Raw genomic sequence first — 16,886 nt, 5'->3', positions numbered from 1 at the left:
AAGTGACACCCTAGCAGCAGCCAGCTGGCCAGCATGGCCGCTGGGGAGAGAGGGGGGGGGGGGTTAGAGCCAGCGAGATAGAAAGGTAATGAAAGACGGCTGGAGGCGCAGAACTCGTGGCCCCCTGCTCTCCTTTGTGTGGCAGTGACCATATGCTGGCACACACACCCACGCTTCAGTGGAGATGGGGGAGCTGAGGCAGCACGGAAACTTAAGTAATGGGAGAAGTCTGAGCCAAGGCATGGCGGGTTACAATGACTGTTATTTTTTGCAAGTATTTTAAAAATTCATTTGAGTGGAGATGAGTAAAAGGCTGATACATTTGCAAGATCCTAATCTAGGTGGAATATTTCATGGTTGATTAGATCAGTGAAAACATTTTAGAAGTGAATGTTAATATTTAATTTCAATAACAGTCATACATGTCGCCCCGACGCCAATTAGCTGATTAGCTACTCACATGACGTGATGGAAGTTGAGCACATGCATGTCTCCATAACAGCACCCCACGGGTCACTTCAAGTTCTTCCCTTTTATTATTTATATTAAATATTTCATCCATTTTACATGATCATTTAAAGTGACAGTAAATGCAGATAGTGCACATCCTTCATCCTTTGACCTACAGGATTACTTCACTTTGTTCACATCCATTAGTTCATTTCTTCCAACAGCTGCACCGTTTCCCTCAGATCCTCCACAACTGCATCCACATCTTCTCTGGTCGTACCCCTGCCCACGCTCAGCCTCAAAGCATTGGCTGCCACCTCTGCAGGGACGCCACAGCTCAGAAGGATGTGGGAAGGCCTGATGCACGGACAGATTGCAGAGCAGGGAAGTTATGTAACTATGAGCAATATGGTGTCAGGACAAAGGCATACCAGGTGAAAGAGGGCCTCTTTTACCTGTGTCCACGGTCTGAGTGGCAGGCAGCTCCGACACTGGCCAGCAGTCTCCTGCAGTTGGACAAAACCCTCCAGCCTAAAGCCGGAGAGAGAGGGATTAATCATTCAGAGCCTTTGTAGCTTACAAATAGCCCCGTGCAGGTCATGAACTGCCTCTGACAAACATTGGTGTAGGGTTAGAGGACACTGCTCGGACTGGCAGGCCAAAACAGACATAGGACAGAGACGGAAGAGTCATGACATCACCTTGTAATGTTGGGCCCAGGATAGACACATTACATGTGTTGGGGAGGATATCGGAGCCGGGGTAATGGCTGTTGAAGTGGATCCTGTCTTTAAAGACAGTCTGAAAAAGACAACATAATCTAAGGTTATTGTTTTTATTGAGGTTCTCATATTTAATGAGCATAATGTTTCCATCCGCTCAAGAATACATCCTGAACCACACTGTTCCTCGGGTTATCGTTTTTAAAGTCAAGGAAAAGTCCCATGAACCAGTCACACAATCAGACTATGTCTAACAAACACATCACTGTAAACTGATAACATTAGTTATCACACTCATAATGTGATGTTTCTCATCTGATTCTCTGTGGTCAAACTCACCCGCAGTCGTTCTTCCAAGTAAAGTTTGGTGCTTCGCATACGACTCTCATAATCTGACAGATGAGAGGTCACCAGCTCTGCAGCCTGACAGACACAGAACAAATCAGCAGCTATAAAGGCAGGGAAACATGACGGGGTCACAGTCTCAACCAACTACCTGACAGGAACAATATCAGGGTTTTTTTTTGTGTAACACATTAAATTACTCTCTAGTAAGCTCTATGTACGTGTAAATGTGCCGGCATTTCCTTTTGTTTGTCACTGGTGCAGAGAGAAAGTGACAAAAGAAAAATATGTGTCAGCTAAACTGTGAATATTTAGAAATTATTACCACATTAATACCAAACTGACAGGACAAACACCAGCACAAAGGATTTTTTACAACCTGGCAACTCAAGATTTGTTCATATTAACTGCATATACTGATCTATCTATATAGTTTCATTAAATTATTTATTAGTCATTAATAAAGACATTAATTACAACCCTTGAGTGACTTATTAACAAATGGTACCAACATTCTATGTAGAGACACAAAGTCTTTTTAGAGAGTAACAATCAGGTGTTTGTCTTCCACTAACTTGTCAATAGCCCTCCAATATGGTGTCGGGTAAAAGCACAGGTGTAAGATATGCACCCATCTGCCAACCTGCCTTAGCAAGACAATCATTCTTCACTTGGATATTCCACACTTCAAAAGAAATATTCTAAAACCTCAGAAGTATTCCAGGTAACATTCCAGCAACACACCCACACAGCAGGAGAATTACCTTTCCCAGACCAGCAATCATCGGTGTGTTTTCAGTGCTGTAACATTCAGAAAGAAAGAAATTGGACCTTAATATTTAGGTGTGCAGCTCGCTGACTGTGTCCATTAAGACAATGTAGTCTATTACCCTGGTCTGAAGTTTCTCTCTTGTCCTCCTCCGAACAGCATCGGATACAACGGCGTTCTCGTTCCAGGGCCATTCACATATAAGGCACCAATCCGAGGAGCGTAGAACTAGAAATGTAAGAAACCCTGTGAATGAAATGTTTTCCTGTTTTCTTTTTGATGCCAAAACAAAATAATTTAAGCAAGTGTTTCCTGACCTTGTGTCCCACGATGGTAAGGTAATCCACACCCAGGTCACAGGCGTCTACTCGAATCTTCCCCAGAGCCTGGGCAGCATCAGTGTGGAGCAGGATCCTGAGCCGCTCACGCTGCTTGTTGAGAGATTTTATCCTCTGGCAGATTTCTTGGATTGGCTGACAAGAGGAATTTGTTTAATATTCAATTCAAATTAGAATTTTGAAATGGGCAGATGGTTTTATTCTAACATCTTTTCAGAAAATAAAAATAGAATTTCTCATTAATTAGTGCTGTAAAAATAGGTGAAAAGAGGCTGTTGGGTTTCTCCTCTCACCATGATGACGCCTGTCTCATTGTTGGCCAGCATGATGGAGATGAGACAAGTGTTAGGACGCACCGCAGCAATGATATCGTCCACTTCTACGCGGGCTGTCATCTTAGACACAGGCACAAACGTAACATCTGTAACAGAAACACAGTTACCCGAACAAGTCCAGAAAAGGAAAAATATAAGGTGGCTACTTTTTTTTGTTGTTAAAATAAAGTCATGATTTGTTAAATAAACGTAACCATGCCACTACCTGCCTTGCCATCTCTCTGTATGTGATCAGCTGCCAGTTTGACTGAGTCATGTTCCACATTAGAGGTGATAATGTGAGGGAGGCCCGTGCATCCATTGTGGTGCCCCTCACCTTGCTCTGCAGCCCTGCAGTTTCTCCTGAAGTGCTCCACAGCAGTGTGTAGCACCAGGTTATTGGCCTGAAAGCAGATTAGTCTGTGATGAGCCACGGGTGAATGAATGATACAGTTATTATTTTATTAATTATATCACACCGATCTGTAACATAAATTACCTCTGTTCCACCTGAGGTAAAAATGATGTCCTCTGCTTTCCCTCCAACCATTCTTGCCACATTCTCTCTGGACTGATTAATGATTGCCTTGGCCTTGGCACCTACAGATAACAAAATGTGTTATGCAGATGTGTTGCTTGCACTTTCAGATAGCTCATAGGGTGGATAAAAGTACCATGACAAAAAAAAAAGAAATTCACTAGAAGGCAAATTATGGAAAATCTGAATCTGTTCAAGTATTTTTCACCTGCTATATAGCTGCTGCTCGGGTTTCCCCAGGCTTCCTGCAGGGCTTCAGTAATGGCCTGGATCACTTCTGGCTCCAGTGGAGTAGTAGCATTGTAGTCCATGTAGATCCTATGTTGCATTAAGTACATAGCATTAAGCTTACTGCATATGCTACAACACATTAACAAAGCATCAGGAGCACTAACAATCCATCAAACCAATGTGATTTTTACATTCACTGAATTTAGGACCTAAGTGGATTCAGAGTGAAGGAGCGGCTGGCACAAATCAAACCTACCTGTCCAGACTCATTCCTGAATAATGATGAAAGGTATGGTCAGTGAAGGTGTGACCCTTTACCGAGATGATGTCTTCAGTCTGCTTAGCCATACTCCTAAGAAGAAACAGAAAAGTCAGTAACATATCTGTGGATTTATTCCAGTTATGCAGGTGTTTCCAATGAAACCTAAATCTTCTGTGTAACTTCAGAGAAAACTCAGACGAAGAAACTGCAGTGTCAGCTACTGCATGCGCAAATGTTAGTTCTGGTGATTACCTGTTAATATGAAATAAAATGAGCAGAGGTCTGTTACACTGATTCAGCATTAACACGGTTAGTCCGGAGTCTGTTCTCTGAGCTAACGTTACATCCATGCTGTCAGCAGCAGGAGTGACACGTATTTACTTCTGGTGCCAACAATGTCTGAGTTTAATTCAGAGCGCAGGGAAATTACAACCGGGACGATAAAACAACCTGCTTCAGCCCTGGCAACGTCTGCCCGACCCGGGCTGACATTTAGCCAGCTAACGCTAACTAACTGTAGGTGATATCTGTTCGCTCCAGCTAAAGCTAGCTAGTACTGCTAACTCACAGATGCTAGAAATATAACATCCAACTGATGTTGCTCGGCTTTAAAAGTGCGAGGATAAGCCAAGGCTGTTTCCCTTCGTATGACACGGCAGGATGAACTTTGTGTCTGACCTTGTAAGATGATGTGAAGGCGTCCTGAACAGCTTTACTACCGACTCTGTCAATCATCAGCTAGCTAACCAGGTCCTGTGACTGGATGAGGAGCTACTCCACCGTGTAGACAAATGTCTTAAAGGGAAAGCGGTTATTTTAAGGTGTCATTAAAATAAACGCCCAAAACATTTAACAAGACATAGCACATATATATGATGTATGGTTTATTATATGAATTCTATGCATTTAGAGCGGACTTTACTGATGTTCAGTTTGAACAGATTCACATTCAGGGTCAGTTCGTTAACTCAGGGGGAAGTGTTGGTTTTACCAGCTAACTGGTTCAAATTTTTAGTTTGAAAATCCCACAAAGTCATTCATCAGGTCGAAAAGCCTGAAACATGATGTAAATTAGATTCGAGCAGATGAAGGTTTGAATATTGAATTGTAAATTTAAACTGCAATAAACAGAAGAGTGTTATAAACACTCTCCAAACACTGGCACGGTAACAACCAGGAAGCTGATGAAATACAGGAATCTAGCTTTTGTTATGATCACTGTGACAAACACGGGACTTTTCAGTCAGTTTCATACAGCATATAAAAAGTTTTACTGAATTTAAGGAGCTGCTGTGTCAGCTGAAGCAGGCGTAAAATAATTGGTCTATTTATGTATTTATTTATAGCTGTTAATGATAAATAAATGAAGAGTCCATCACTTTGTGTTGCATAATTTCCATGTTTATTTAATATATGACAATGTGTTTAGTGTACACAAACATCTGACGCTAAACTCCAACACTCAGAGACACTGACTGAACTACTGCCCAGTTAAGATTTTGTAAATGGGTGCAACTTTATAATACAGTGTTCACAGCAATCATGTTTATGTACAATGCAAAATAACTTGATAGTGCCAAGAAAGAAAAAAAAAGATTAGATGTGGAAGCACAAAAATGCAAATGATATTCGTTCAAAAGGGAGGGATTAGAAAAAGTAGATTTTGTGAAGACTGTCAGAGCATGATGGTGAAGGTAGATACTGAAATAAAAGTGAAAGTATGACAGTAAGGTAACCTACAGCATTACTCTGTACAAGATGCAATGCCTAACAGGGGCTTAATGAACCAATTACATCCTCCCACGCATCAGTGGACTGATTATTACAGGTATGCCCCATATGATTCCCTGATAATAACCTACCTACAATCAATAAGGGACCAGACTGTGATGCCAGAACACGAGTCAACACAACCACTCCAGCAGAAAACGTTTTTTTCAAATATTGACGTACATTCAGTGTGATTTTTTTGTGTGTGTGTGTGTGAGTGTGTGTGACTGCACCAACAAAGATTTTGGTTGGCTCAAATGTGATTAAAAAGGCCTGATAAAAACAGGAGGAATAATCTCAACACTGAGCTCAGACTGGAGCTCACATTTTAAGATGGGGATTAAAGGAAATGAGACAGAAATGAGCGTTTGAGACAGTGTAATGTACAGTGCAGCAGGTATTCCCTCAACGATGATGCTATAGCTGGATAAAATACAACTGCAGTCTCTGCCAACAAAGCTTGTGGTAGACTTTGATCACTACAACGATCACCCAACTTGTTACACAACAAACAAAAGATATGAACAGACATTGGACTGTTTGATTAAGTTAAAACTACTGACAATTGTACACACGTAGGGTTGTAAAATGTTTTGATTGGATAACTTCAAAATATGTCCACAACACACAAAATACTTTCCAATCTCAGGAAATATGCTTTTAGTAGAGTAAGGTGTTGTACGGGTTGAAAGCAAAAATACAAACATTGTGAACCTCTGTTACAGTTTAATCAGACACTAAAATTAACTGTGGCATTAGACACAGTAAAAAAGAATGTGTTTTGAATGGTTACATGCTTTGAGATGTTGTCCTCGCTGATAAGTGACACATCACTGCTGTCATGGAGCATGCTCTCTAGGCTGGCTGACCTGAGGCGTGCTCATCGATCGAGCTGAAACGCTAATGAAAATACACAGCAGCGTGTTTCACCAACAGTCTGCTGAACGAGTTGAGAAAAGAACAGCAGAACGGATGATTTTCATTTCAAAGCATGTTTATACAAATATGAACGTATGCATAATTCAAACAAGGTTTTTGTACATTTAAAAAATAAGTATACTGTGTGTTATGGAAAGTTCTGTATTATATGGCGTCTGATTGCCATATTAGAAAACTAACATTACCTTAGATTCAACATTTTGCCTGAATATGTGTGGGATGATTATGATGAAAAGCAGGACAGTGATCATCACTATCTGCAGACACTTCCAGAACAGGATTATAGCAGCATGATGAAGGATGTAGTTTCAAAGCAACTGGTGCAGAGACATACTGTACAGTATGACTGAAAAGAGAGGCACTACATTTAATCAATATACATTTCATTCGCCAGTTTCTCATTCTGTACTTCGGTAAGGAACAGTTTACTTCTGATCATTTAACAAGGTAGCTTTGTGCAGTTTCAAATGGACAGACCACCTTATTTTTCTCTACCTAATATATTGATCTTGTCAGATGTACGTTAGTTGGTCGGGTGTAACTACCCAAATCTTAAAGGGGATATTATTATTCAGGCAATCAGGTAAAGAATCTGGTCAATTCTGGAGATATTAAATTGTTACAACAGTGTTAACTGCATGGGGACTAGGTCGTATTATTCAAACATTTAAGGAACTTATATTAAAAAGTGCAGTGTGCAGAAATTGCACGGTACTACTACTTTAGAAATATAAATGTCTTTGTAAATAAATACATGCAGAAATAAATAATAAAGCTGTTAAATATCTAAATATATCACATTTTAAAAGAAAATTCAGGTAGAGAATGAGATTAAATTGGGAGGATTAATGGGATGATATCCGATTACTTAACATGTGAATGTAGATACCCACAGTGCTCCTACACGTAGCTAAAACGACATGGATTTATCAAAATGCCACAAGAACATGAAGTGTATGGTGAAACGCCATTGCTTTGCCAGGCTGTGTGTGCTAAAGTTTCTAAGTAGCTTCAAGGATAGGAGGCAGATTACTCACTGTCAGGATTCATGGACCAGAAAGAAGAGAGAAACATTCTGAAGAGTTTTACTCGACTGTCATTTTTTTTTCTTTTAGCATGTATTTTTTTGCTGTATGTTAAATGCAAACCAGTTTAGACACTGTATATATAGCTGTAGAGTAGAGAAGAATCTGCATGTTTGCCTATTTACTGAAACAAATATAGCGATGTGATCCTCACTGACGTGGCAGCTTTAGGTAAGATTAATGTCACTGCATTTTTTTAAGGAATAAATGTATAAGGCTCGATGTGTCACTGACAACAACTACAGTACATTACCATACGTATGTAATCTGAAATAAGAAACTGTTGCTACTTCCTCCATTTTCTTCATTCGTCCAGCTATGATTAAACTTCAGTACAGTACAGTGACGGCTTTTTGAAGAGGTTCTTCAGACTACGAGACTCACACTGCAGCAAAAGGCCTGACACAAAATGGGCGCTTTAGGTGCCGAGGACACTAGTGATAAACTGAGAACGTACAGGGGAGAGATGGTTGTTGGTGATGGTGGTGTTGGGGACGGGGGTCAGCACAGGGGGAAGGATAAGGACAAGGACCTATGTACATTTAAGTCTGTGCGTTCATCCGTCTCTCATGAAATTTGTTCAGTGTGTTGTTTCACATCCTCATCTGTCCAGCTCGTCTTCTCGACAGCTTTGACCTGAGAGACAGATGAGAAGATGCTTATCAGATATACAACATCTCTAGTTGTAGTTTTTTTACTTTCATGTATGAAGGTTCTCATTTTATTACCTGATCGTTCCAGCAAGGAGAGGATTAAACGCATACAGCCAGTCATGCATCTCTTTGTCATTAGTGGCTTGAAGCAATATTCCACGATGTTCTGTACACACAGCAAATGTGTTTGGGGTCTGTTGAGAAAGACAAAAAAGTAAAAGATTATTATGGCACAAGAGAACAAACAGAGTGAATTTCAGGGATTTGGGTAAACACCTACCTTCAGCATTGCCTGCTGGTCCTCACTGTACTCCACCTGAGCAGAGGAGAGGTTGAGAATGGCCCGCTCCACAGTGTCTCTTTCTGTGTTGTAGATGTAGACATACGGCCGCCGCACCACAACATAGCGCTTTACCCATCCGTTGGTGTTTGGCTCCAAGAAATGTATGTAACCCTTCTTTGACACAATGGGGCTGAAAAAACAAATGACCATGTGTGAAACCAAGAATTTGTCCTCCCAGCTCAAAGCAATGACGTTTTTGGAGTTACTGTTCGGACTCACCTGACTCTAATCTCCTGGATATCAGGGACGAATTTGCGGATGCGGGGCTTGGCTTCGGAGGCTCCATTGATGGAATTTCTGGGCTCTGCTTCCTGCTGTGTGTCCGGACTGGGGCTGACGGCACGAGAGCGAGGCATAGGTGGTCTGTGGCACGAAAACAAGAAGCTTTTGAGCCCTCGTAAAAAAAAAAAAACCCGCTCCTGACACCAAATGGAACCAATGCAAAACAATAACCATATCAGTATGTCTTGGGACTGACCTCAGTTCAAGGTTGCCATAGCAACCCTCAACCAGCGAAGGGCATGTTGAGGAAGGTGTGATTGTGTTGAGAGCAGAGATTGACGTGGAGTCTCTTAGTGTTGTGACAGACATCTCTGAGATCTGTAACACAGACACACACACGCAGAGGCATGATGGACCAACCAACCAACAAGCACTAATCATATTTTCTTCATTCAGATATAACTGATTAAATGGGGCATTTAAAGCACTACCTTGCTTTCACTGGCGCTGACACACACATGGCCATATTCTCTGTTGAAGGAGTGAGTGAGCAGCCGCAAACACTGTGGAAAAAGGACAGAGAGCTTAAAATGTCTGTTTATGAAGCTTGACACCAAAATCCTTTCTATTTATATTTCTATGTGTCACTAATGCATATGTTCATGTATACTTCCTCTTGTCATGACAGATATTGCAGAACAGAACAGAACAGGCTGCACAAGTCAAACCTGACATTACATATTCACAAAATAAAGATGGCAGACCTTGGCAGCAAGCTCCCTCTGCCTCTCAGTGGTGATTTCAGAGCTGGAGCTGACCTCCTGGTCGACCTCGGGCGGCTGAGGAGACTCACTCAGCTCGTCGGTGACACAGGACTGCAGGGACTCCTGGCCCATGAGCAGAGTGGACTCCAGCTTCTCTCTCAACAACAGGTAATGTTTGGTCTTCTCCACCTGAGAGTGAGGGAAAACAACAGACCATGTCCCTCACTTAAGTTAGTGAAAGTTGTCCTGTATACTTTCAAAATTGTTTACTTGACTGTTAACTGTTTTCAGAAAATTAGCATTAATCATAATTTTCTGCAGCACTCAAGTTCCCTGGCTTCTACCTCAAGTCGATGTCCCACTGTACTTTTAGTAGGTAACACTGGTAAGTGCTCTATTAATGAATTAAATTATTTCTTAATTAAAAAATTAAAGAAGAAAAGGCATTCATAACAGTTTGCTTGGACCCATTTGTGGTGAACTCCACAACCAAAGTTTGCTGCAAATCTCTCCTGTGTACACACCATATCTGTGTAAAGGAGTGTATTTCATATGTACAGTAAATTATATGTAAATTAGGAGCTGAATCTGTGGATCAATGACCAAGTCTCCATTCAGTTAGTTGTTTTAAAGGAGTTAATCATTAAACAGATGATTTGGAGGCATATGTTTTGGACCTTGTTCAGTAAATGAGGCTCAGTAACGTTTGTTTTCAGAAGCTAATTAAAGTAACATCTTTAAAATGCTATAAAGGAAAAGTAACAAATGCCCCTCACATCCTGAAGGAGGCTGAGTTTCTCCAGCTCCCACTGGTGGTCCAGAATGAGGCTGTCACTGCGGGGCCTCCACCCAGCCAAGTTCTCCTCCCCGCGGACATAGGCCACTGAGGTGTCCAGCACCCGCCTGCGTCTCCTCTGCATACCTGGGGTGGAACATGTGCAGGATTAAAAATGTTACAGAATTGAGCTTAATGCAGGATAATAACTGGTTCTTGACTCTCACCTGGGCTCCCTGCATCTGCCAGATGACATAAGCTGACCTCATAAACACCAGTTACACGGTTTCTGAAAGAAAAAAAAAAAAGAAATATCAGCCGGGTGGACACAGGACACCACACGATGTTTTTCACAGTTTGAAAACTCACCCATCTGCTGCTCTCAGACTTCCAGTACCAAAAAGGTTGCGAATAGATCGGGACGCCGAGAGCTTTGTGTCTCGAGAGTAAAACACCATGCAGATATCTTTGGTTATGACTGCGGGCTGGGTGCAGTTCTCCATCTGCAATTAATATAAGTGGGGGATTTGCCGACATTGCTCATCTGGAGTAATTTACACATGACTTCTAATAGTGAAAGAGCTATTTCTGCTTCTCATAAACGCAGGCGGCGAACTATACCTCCAGATAGGCTGACAGGGTCATGTAGATCTTCTCCCCATATGGAGTGACTCGGTTTAGTAGCAGAGAGTTGTGCATGGAGCTGTCCCAAGCAGCCTCAAAGCGGTAGAAGGTTCTGAGGTGGTTTGACAGAAAAGAAGCCAAGAAAATGAAGCAGCAGTCAATAAACTAGCAGTCGGAGCTGAACTCATGCTAAAGTTTGTCAGCTAAACAACAGAGATGTTAAAATAAAAATCAGGTAAATTATCAAAAAATACTTCATGTACAAAAAGATGTGCTAAAACTAAAATGTCATTTGATACACTGAGATGATTTAAAAAAAAAAAACAGTCAATTTACTGTTGACATTGTACAGCGTTTAAAGATTATAGTGAGTCTTCCTCAATATCTCAGTACATAAAAGTACAAATTAAATCTTTTTGCATGCAACAGGGTGACTGAGTTGATGTCCTGCCTTGTACAAAACACCATAGAAAAGCAAAGACAGCTGAGATGACTATTAGCACAGAAAAGAGGGGAAGGGGGGGATGAGAGACAGCCAGAAGAAGAGGGGGACAGAGCAGTGAAATACCTATGGTCAACTCCCAAGGAAATGCTGTGAGAAAGAAGAAATCAACAAAAGAATAGAAAGTGAGAGTCAGGAAGTATGTTGTGGTTATGCGCTTGTGTGGCTGGGATGGTGTTTGTCTTTTTCACACTGTTATCTCATTAAGTAAACACTGCCATGGATGGTACATCTCACCCATAAGAGACGAGTTGAGAAATCCTGTGGAAGGTGCTCATCGACTTGATGCAATCTGTCATCCTGCTCTACCATTGAAAAGGTCAAATTACAGCACATTACCATTCTTCGAGCAAAACAATCCTGCTTTCTGTTACGCCTCTGATTTACTCCATACGTTGATGTACATGATTTTTCCTATTTCCCCCAAGGGGGAATAATCACACACTGAAACTAGTTATTCTTCTGGCCTGCAGCCCGGTGCAGCCTCAAATCCAAAAAAAGATAATCCAAGCAAGAACTGTAAAAGGAAACTAATGTTTCTGTAAGCCATAAAAGCGGGCTGAATGGACTCTTCATGAGGTTCAGATGTGGAGCCCAACTGGCCTCGGACTGAGGTGACCTGGGTGGACGCTGTGTCACCCAGAAGAAAGTAAGCAGCCAGCAGTACAGAGACATGGCTGCTTCTCTGTGAGAGTTAATTCAGTGTAGAAATGGCCTGTTTTTTATGTCATTAACAAGTGCATTAACACACACACACACACACACACACACACACACACACACACACACACACACACTCTCAGTAGTAGAAACCTGTTCTCTTATACGACAAGGAAGCAATTTCCTCTTTGCACTGCACCAACATGTGCTTCTCCACATTTTACTACCTCCTAAAAATGCAGGAGCCAGGACTGAAGTCATGCTGCTGGCGTAACATGTGAGGAAGCGTTTGTTTCTGGTGTTTGGCTGAGTTTCACCGAGGTACAAGCAGGATTTAAAAATATTCACAACACTGCAGTGATTTTGGGCAAAGTGCTACTGGTGAGGTAATGGTTCACCAGATTACATTTTAATAGCTGCATTTGAATATTGTGCCAAAGCGGGTACTGTAAATGATGTGATCCATATTACAGCACTTGAGTAATAGTGGATGACTAGTGTTCCTGTAGCTGTAGCTGAGACTGGAAGCACTCTCTGCCCATTAGAGGTGACTAAGAAAATCATATCCATGGATTCAAAATATTGCTTCACTGCAAAGGTCAACAATTTGAAATGGAGAGGAAGGAGGAAGCTGACAGTTTCTCTGAATCTTGTGAATGTTCTTGCCAAGCTCTTTTACCTTTGTCATTTCAAATTAACTGCTGTAATAATGCACCACCAACACCCTCTACTGGCAAGTAGTACTAATGATACATCTCATACTGAAATCCTCACATCCTACCACTACAACTCGTACCATGTTGGATGTGACTTTGCTGCCTTTTAAATTGAATCTGGGAGTAAATAATAATCTGTAAACAGATAATGCATTTTAAAACTCTGTTTCTGTCCTAAAGATAATGCAGAGTGACCAAATACTGACTGTACACTTTCTGAAATTGGCCTTAGGGGATAGTTCCTGCACCAACTGCTGAAGTGGAAATAGAGAGTGTGATACTGGCCCCACGACACCTCCAGCAGAGACAAGCCAAGGACAGTCCACGCGAAGCACAGCGAGCCATGCAGACCCTCGTCCATCATAAACCACAGCCTGATAACAGCTCAAACACACACCCAGCGCAGCAAGAGAACCAGGGACATGCAGGGAAGCTTCCCTCGCTTCTCATGAGAGGGAGAAAACAAAGAGGCACAGATGAACTGCTGACAGTAATGGCAGAGCAGGAGAGAAGGAAACGAAATCACTGCAGGATAAGTTGGCATGACAGGGTGTAGAGGACGTTAGAAAGATGAGGTGTTTGTGTAACTTAAGAGCACGAGAAGAGAGGCAAAATAATATACCTAGGCATGTCCGAATCAAGAAACTGTCTGCAAAAGCAAAAAAACAACATTCCGTTAGTGGACTGGAGGGAGAAACATGTTAGCATCCATTTATACCTTGATGTTAGTATTAGCAAGACCGAGCAGAGACCACTGGACCGCAGCCTGGTGCTCAGGCCTTAGACCTAGTTCTTGGCTATTGGGGCCGTGACAGCACAGAGGTTTAGTTCTGTGCTGAGGGCTGAAAACCCCACAGGCTGCTCAGGCAGGGCCACTGGTCAGAGCTGCTTGGACCATTTGGTTGCTTTAGGCTGAAAATCAGTGAACCCAGGTCTGGGTGATCATGGTGTTGGTATTGTTAGGCTTCTGGGAGAGTGGTTGGAAAATCAAAGGGATAAAGCAGAGAGCCAAAAACAGAGGGTAACAGAACTCATACATTAAACAGTAAAATTCCTTTAAAATAAGCTCACAGTTTTCATATGCTTAACTTGGGTGACATTATGATTAAGATTAACAGAAAAGCTATGCTGATGTTTGTTAATATAACAGACTAAATATAGTGTGAATTATCTTTGATACTACTCAGCAGTTATCGTGGTGATTTTAGATGTTAAAAGACAAACCAATGAAGAGTTAAACGTTTATATGCCAGTAATTACTGTATTTCTTAATCAAACCTGTTGCCTACAAACACGTTTCCATTATAAGGCTTAGAAGAAGCATACTGCCCTCTACTGGCTGGTTGCATGAAAACACTACCCTGTGAGAAGTTCGTCACAAAGAGCAACATCTTTTCTACTAACTCTTGTGCTTTGGTGAACTTTCTGATGTTAGTTAAAGCTTTGTGAGTAAATGTGTGTATGATATGAACAATGACACTGGTCTGTTGGGCGGCTGTTTCTACAAACTAGGCTGTAATCACACAACAAAAGCAGGAACACCATTGTCAGGGCTTCAGAGTGCATGATTACTGTTATCTTAAATATCAGGCGTTAATCAGTGGATTCCATAAAGTGATGATGAAATGTCATATGTCCAATGACGACATATTGAGTCTAAATAATAGATAGTTTAAGATGTGCTAGTGAGTTTACACTATTTTTAGTGAACATGCTGCTAGGTAGGTTAGAAAGACATGCATTTTAATTTCACATAGGGGCACTACAGCATTAATTACTGAAGGTCTGTTTATAAAGAAGTGAGATCCAGTAAAATGAGGGTGTCTGCTCAAAATGAAAAGCCCTTTAAGTCTACCAGCAGGTCTGCGTTGGGGTTAGTAGATCTAATCATAGTTAAGAGATGAGAGGAGCTGGTGGTGAGATGATTAACAGGGTGAGATGCAACATGTAGATGCAATGATGACAATCAAACAGCGAGAGCACAGATTAACACCGAGGAGGGTCGCACAGCCAGCACGGACGTTTGAATTCATAACCACTGATGTGGCAGATTAAGGTTTAAAAACAAAAACCAAGGAAAATTTGTTTGACATTGCTCATGGCCAGTCTGGATCTTTGTACGTGTGACCTCCTGCAGTTAGAGAGCGGCAGATTCATGCAGACACAGTATTATGTGATAACAGCACAAAAGAACTTGCTGAGGTTTGATATAACATCCAAGCTGAGCGTCTTTTGCCATGCTTTCTGTTCGAACAGCACAGCTGCTTCACCACGCCATGCATCTGCTCGTGTGTCGTGTTCCAGCACTAATGAAGCAAAGCTCTGAGAGTAAATGTGTCTGTGGCCACCAGACTTTTCTCATTTTGAATTCACGAAGTTAATGGAACATACAGAAGATACACTGGCACAGTGTTTTACTTCATTTGATCCTGCATCTGTAACGTGTTTCAATCAAATGTGGAATGTCGTACCTGTCATCTTGCAAGGGCCTGACATACCCAGCAGACAAGATGTTGAGGGAGAGAATATTGGGGTCAATGATGGTCTCATCAGCCTCAGGCGTGTTGCGGAGACGTCCTGGGAAAGCACATGTGCCTCAGTGACAGCAGCTCATACACGTACTTGGTGAGATGTTTGGTTTTCAGGGTAAGAAAACCTGGAAACCAAACTTACCCACAACAAGCTCACGGACGTCCTTCCAATCGATGTCCCCTCCTGATTCATGGACAATAGTAACAGTGATTCTCCTCTGGAGGCCCTGCACAGGTGAAGAAAACACAGACAGCAAAGAAAGAAAAAGAGGCGTGGTTATGTTCAGTACATTTAAAATATTCCAAATATTATATTTGTCCACAGTGCGATCGACGTACCTGGTGCAGAAGGAATGTGCCATGGCAAGGCATTCCTCCTCTGTGGTCCACCACCGCAGGGATATAGCTGGAAAGCCACAGATGAAAACAGGCCTCACTCGATTTATAGCACAAGAGAGATCTCTGTGGTTCTGAGTTTCCATTAATTATCAAATTTATGTCTCTAACATTAGATTTCATGGAAAGCTCTGTAAAATTATTCCAAGAATCTGCTGAGTGAAAATGAATTTCAGCACGAGATGCTTTGTGAGGAGTGAGAGGAGACACTCACTCTCCGTTGGCCTCCAGCTCGCAGATCTCGAAGAATACCATGAGATCATATTTACAGTGGCAGGGTCCTGCCTGTGGACGGGTCATGGCCGTCAGCTTGGTGGCAGGTACTGTGATGAAAATAGGAAATAAGAGAAGGTTATAAAGGAAGATAGATTGGAGGTAAACAGAGAGCAGACTAGTGGCTATGAACAGGGGGCTGAGGACAGCGCTAACCCTACAAAGGAAAGAGAAAGGGAAGAAAAAAGGAAATCAGCGATGCAGGGAAACAGGAACCACTCGGTCCTGTAGAAGAACGCACTTTCCTTCAGCAGACTCTGCAGGCCTCTCTTAAAGAAGAATATCACTTCAAATCTTAAAATCTTTGACAGTTCACTTCTGCATTTGTAAACCTTTAATATCTCGGGCTCTGTGGGTTTTCACATTGCTCCGACACTTTGTTTACATACATACAGACTGAACCTTTCTCTGCATGAGGAAAAGCACGTGCACAAAGTCCTGAAACTGTATTCTTCTTTAAAAGTTTCGATGTTTTTGATCATCATTGTTTAGGAGAAATGATTAACCTAGTCTGAATATGAGCAAACAGCATTTCTCAAATTTAAGATTTAAGAGAGTGTGTGCATGAAAACAGCAGATTGACATGCAACCCAGAAGTTGGGCCCAAGCACAAGCAGAATCATAATATATGTAATATTATAAATGCAGCACGTTATGTAACGTG

The 16,886-nt window shown here is 41.7% G+C and overlaps 2 protein-coding genes across 3 annotated transcripts in view; both read right to left on the bottom strand.

The window, feature by feature from the left end:
• Positions 1-519: 519 nt before the first annotated feature.
• On the bottom strand, positions 520-4,751 carry scly (selenocysteine lyase). Of its 2 annotated transcripts, none has more exons than XM_041040464.1 (13): positions 4,648-4,751; positions 3,964-4,059; positions 3,685-3,794; positions 3,438-3,538; positions 3,165-3,342; positions 2,918-3,045; positions 2,604-2,759; positions 2,408-2,514; positions 2,282-2,318; positions 1,512-1,595; positions 1,152-1,251; positions 906-981; positions 520-807 (listed from the first exon to the last, which is right to left on the bottom strand). In XM_041040464.1, the coding sequence occupies exons 2-13, from the start codon at positions 4,053-4,055 to the stop codon at positions 654-656; spliced, it is 1,323 nt and encodes a 440-aa protein (XP_040896398.1). In that variant the 5' UTR covers positions 4,056-4,059; positions 4,648-4,751; the 3' UTR covers positions 520-653. The 2 variants fall into 2 exon arrangements, with proteins under 2 accessions (XP_040896398.1, XP_040896397.1); XM_041040463.1 differs by lacking the exon at positions 4,648-4,751 and adding an exon at positions 4,222-4,593.
• Positions 4,752-8,356: 3,605 nt separating this feature from the next.
• kif1aa (kinesin family member 1Aa) overlaps positions 8,357-16,886 on the bottom strand; it is a 32,622-nt gene continuing 24,092 nt past the window's right edge. Inside the window, exons 34-49 of the mRNA XM_041039774.1 lie at positions 16,164-16,272; positions 15,893-15,959; positions 15,696-15,780; positions 15,494-15,599; positions 11,713-11,736; positions 11,142-11,256; positions 10,890-11,023; positions 10,748-10,809; positions 10,522-10,667; positions 9,746-9,934; positions 9,473-9,544; positions 9,238-9,359; positions 8,979-9,122; positions 8,697-8,889; positions 8,492-8,610; positions 8,357-8,399 (exon numbers count right to left, since the gene is read on the bottom strand). Coding sequence (XP_040895708.1) covers positions 8,357-8,399; positions 8,492-8,610; positions 8,697-8,889; positions 8,979-9,122; positions 9,238-9,359; positions 9,473-9,544; positions 9,746-9,934; positions 10,522-10,667; positions 10,748-10,809; positions 10,890-11,023; positions 11,142-11,256; positions 11,713-11,736; positions 15,494-15,599; positions 15,696-15,780; positions 15,893-15,959; positions 16,164-16,272 — 1,730 coding nt within the window. The remainder of the gene's footprint in view (positions 8,400-8,491; positions 8,611-8,696; positions 8,890-8,978; positions 9,123-9,237; positions 9,360-9,472; positions 9,545-9,745; positions 9,935-10,521; positions 10,668-10,747; positions 10,810-10,889; positions 11,024-11,141; positions 11,257-11,712; positions 11,737-15,493; positions 15,600-15,695; positions 15,781-15,892; positions 15,960-16,163; positions 16,273-16,886) is intronic.

This window comes from Toxotes jaculatrix, chromosome 6, assembly GCF_017976425.1.
Source record: "Toxotes jaculatrix isolate fToxJac2 chromosome 6, fToxJac2.pri, whole genome shotgun sequence".
NCBI lineage: Eukaryota > Metazoa > Chordata > Actinopteri > Toxotidae > Toxotes > Toxotes jaculatrix.
This window is presented reverse-complemented; position numbering and strand designations above follow the sequence as displayed.

Bases quoted from the DNA above. Each gene is read 5' to 3' on its own strand.
- scly (XM_041040463.1), bottom strand. From the start codon at position 4,319: ATGGATGTAACGTTAGCTCAGAGAACAGACTCCGGACTAACCGTGTTA. The intron at 3,046-3,164 runs GTAGTGGCATGG...TTTCTGTTACAG, and splicing joins ACAGAGAGATGGCAAGGCAG to ATGTTACGTTTGTGCCTGTG. The intron at 1,252-1,511 runs GTGAGTTTGACC...TGTCTTTTTCAG, and splicing joins ACTTGGAAGAACGACTGCGG to ACTGTCTTTAAAGACAGGAT.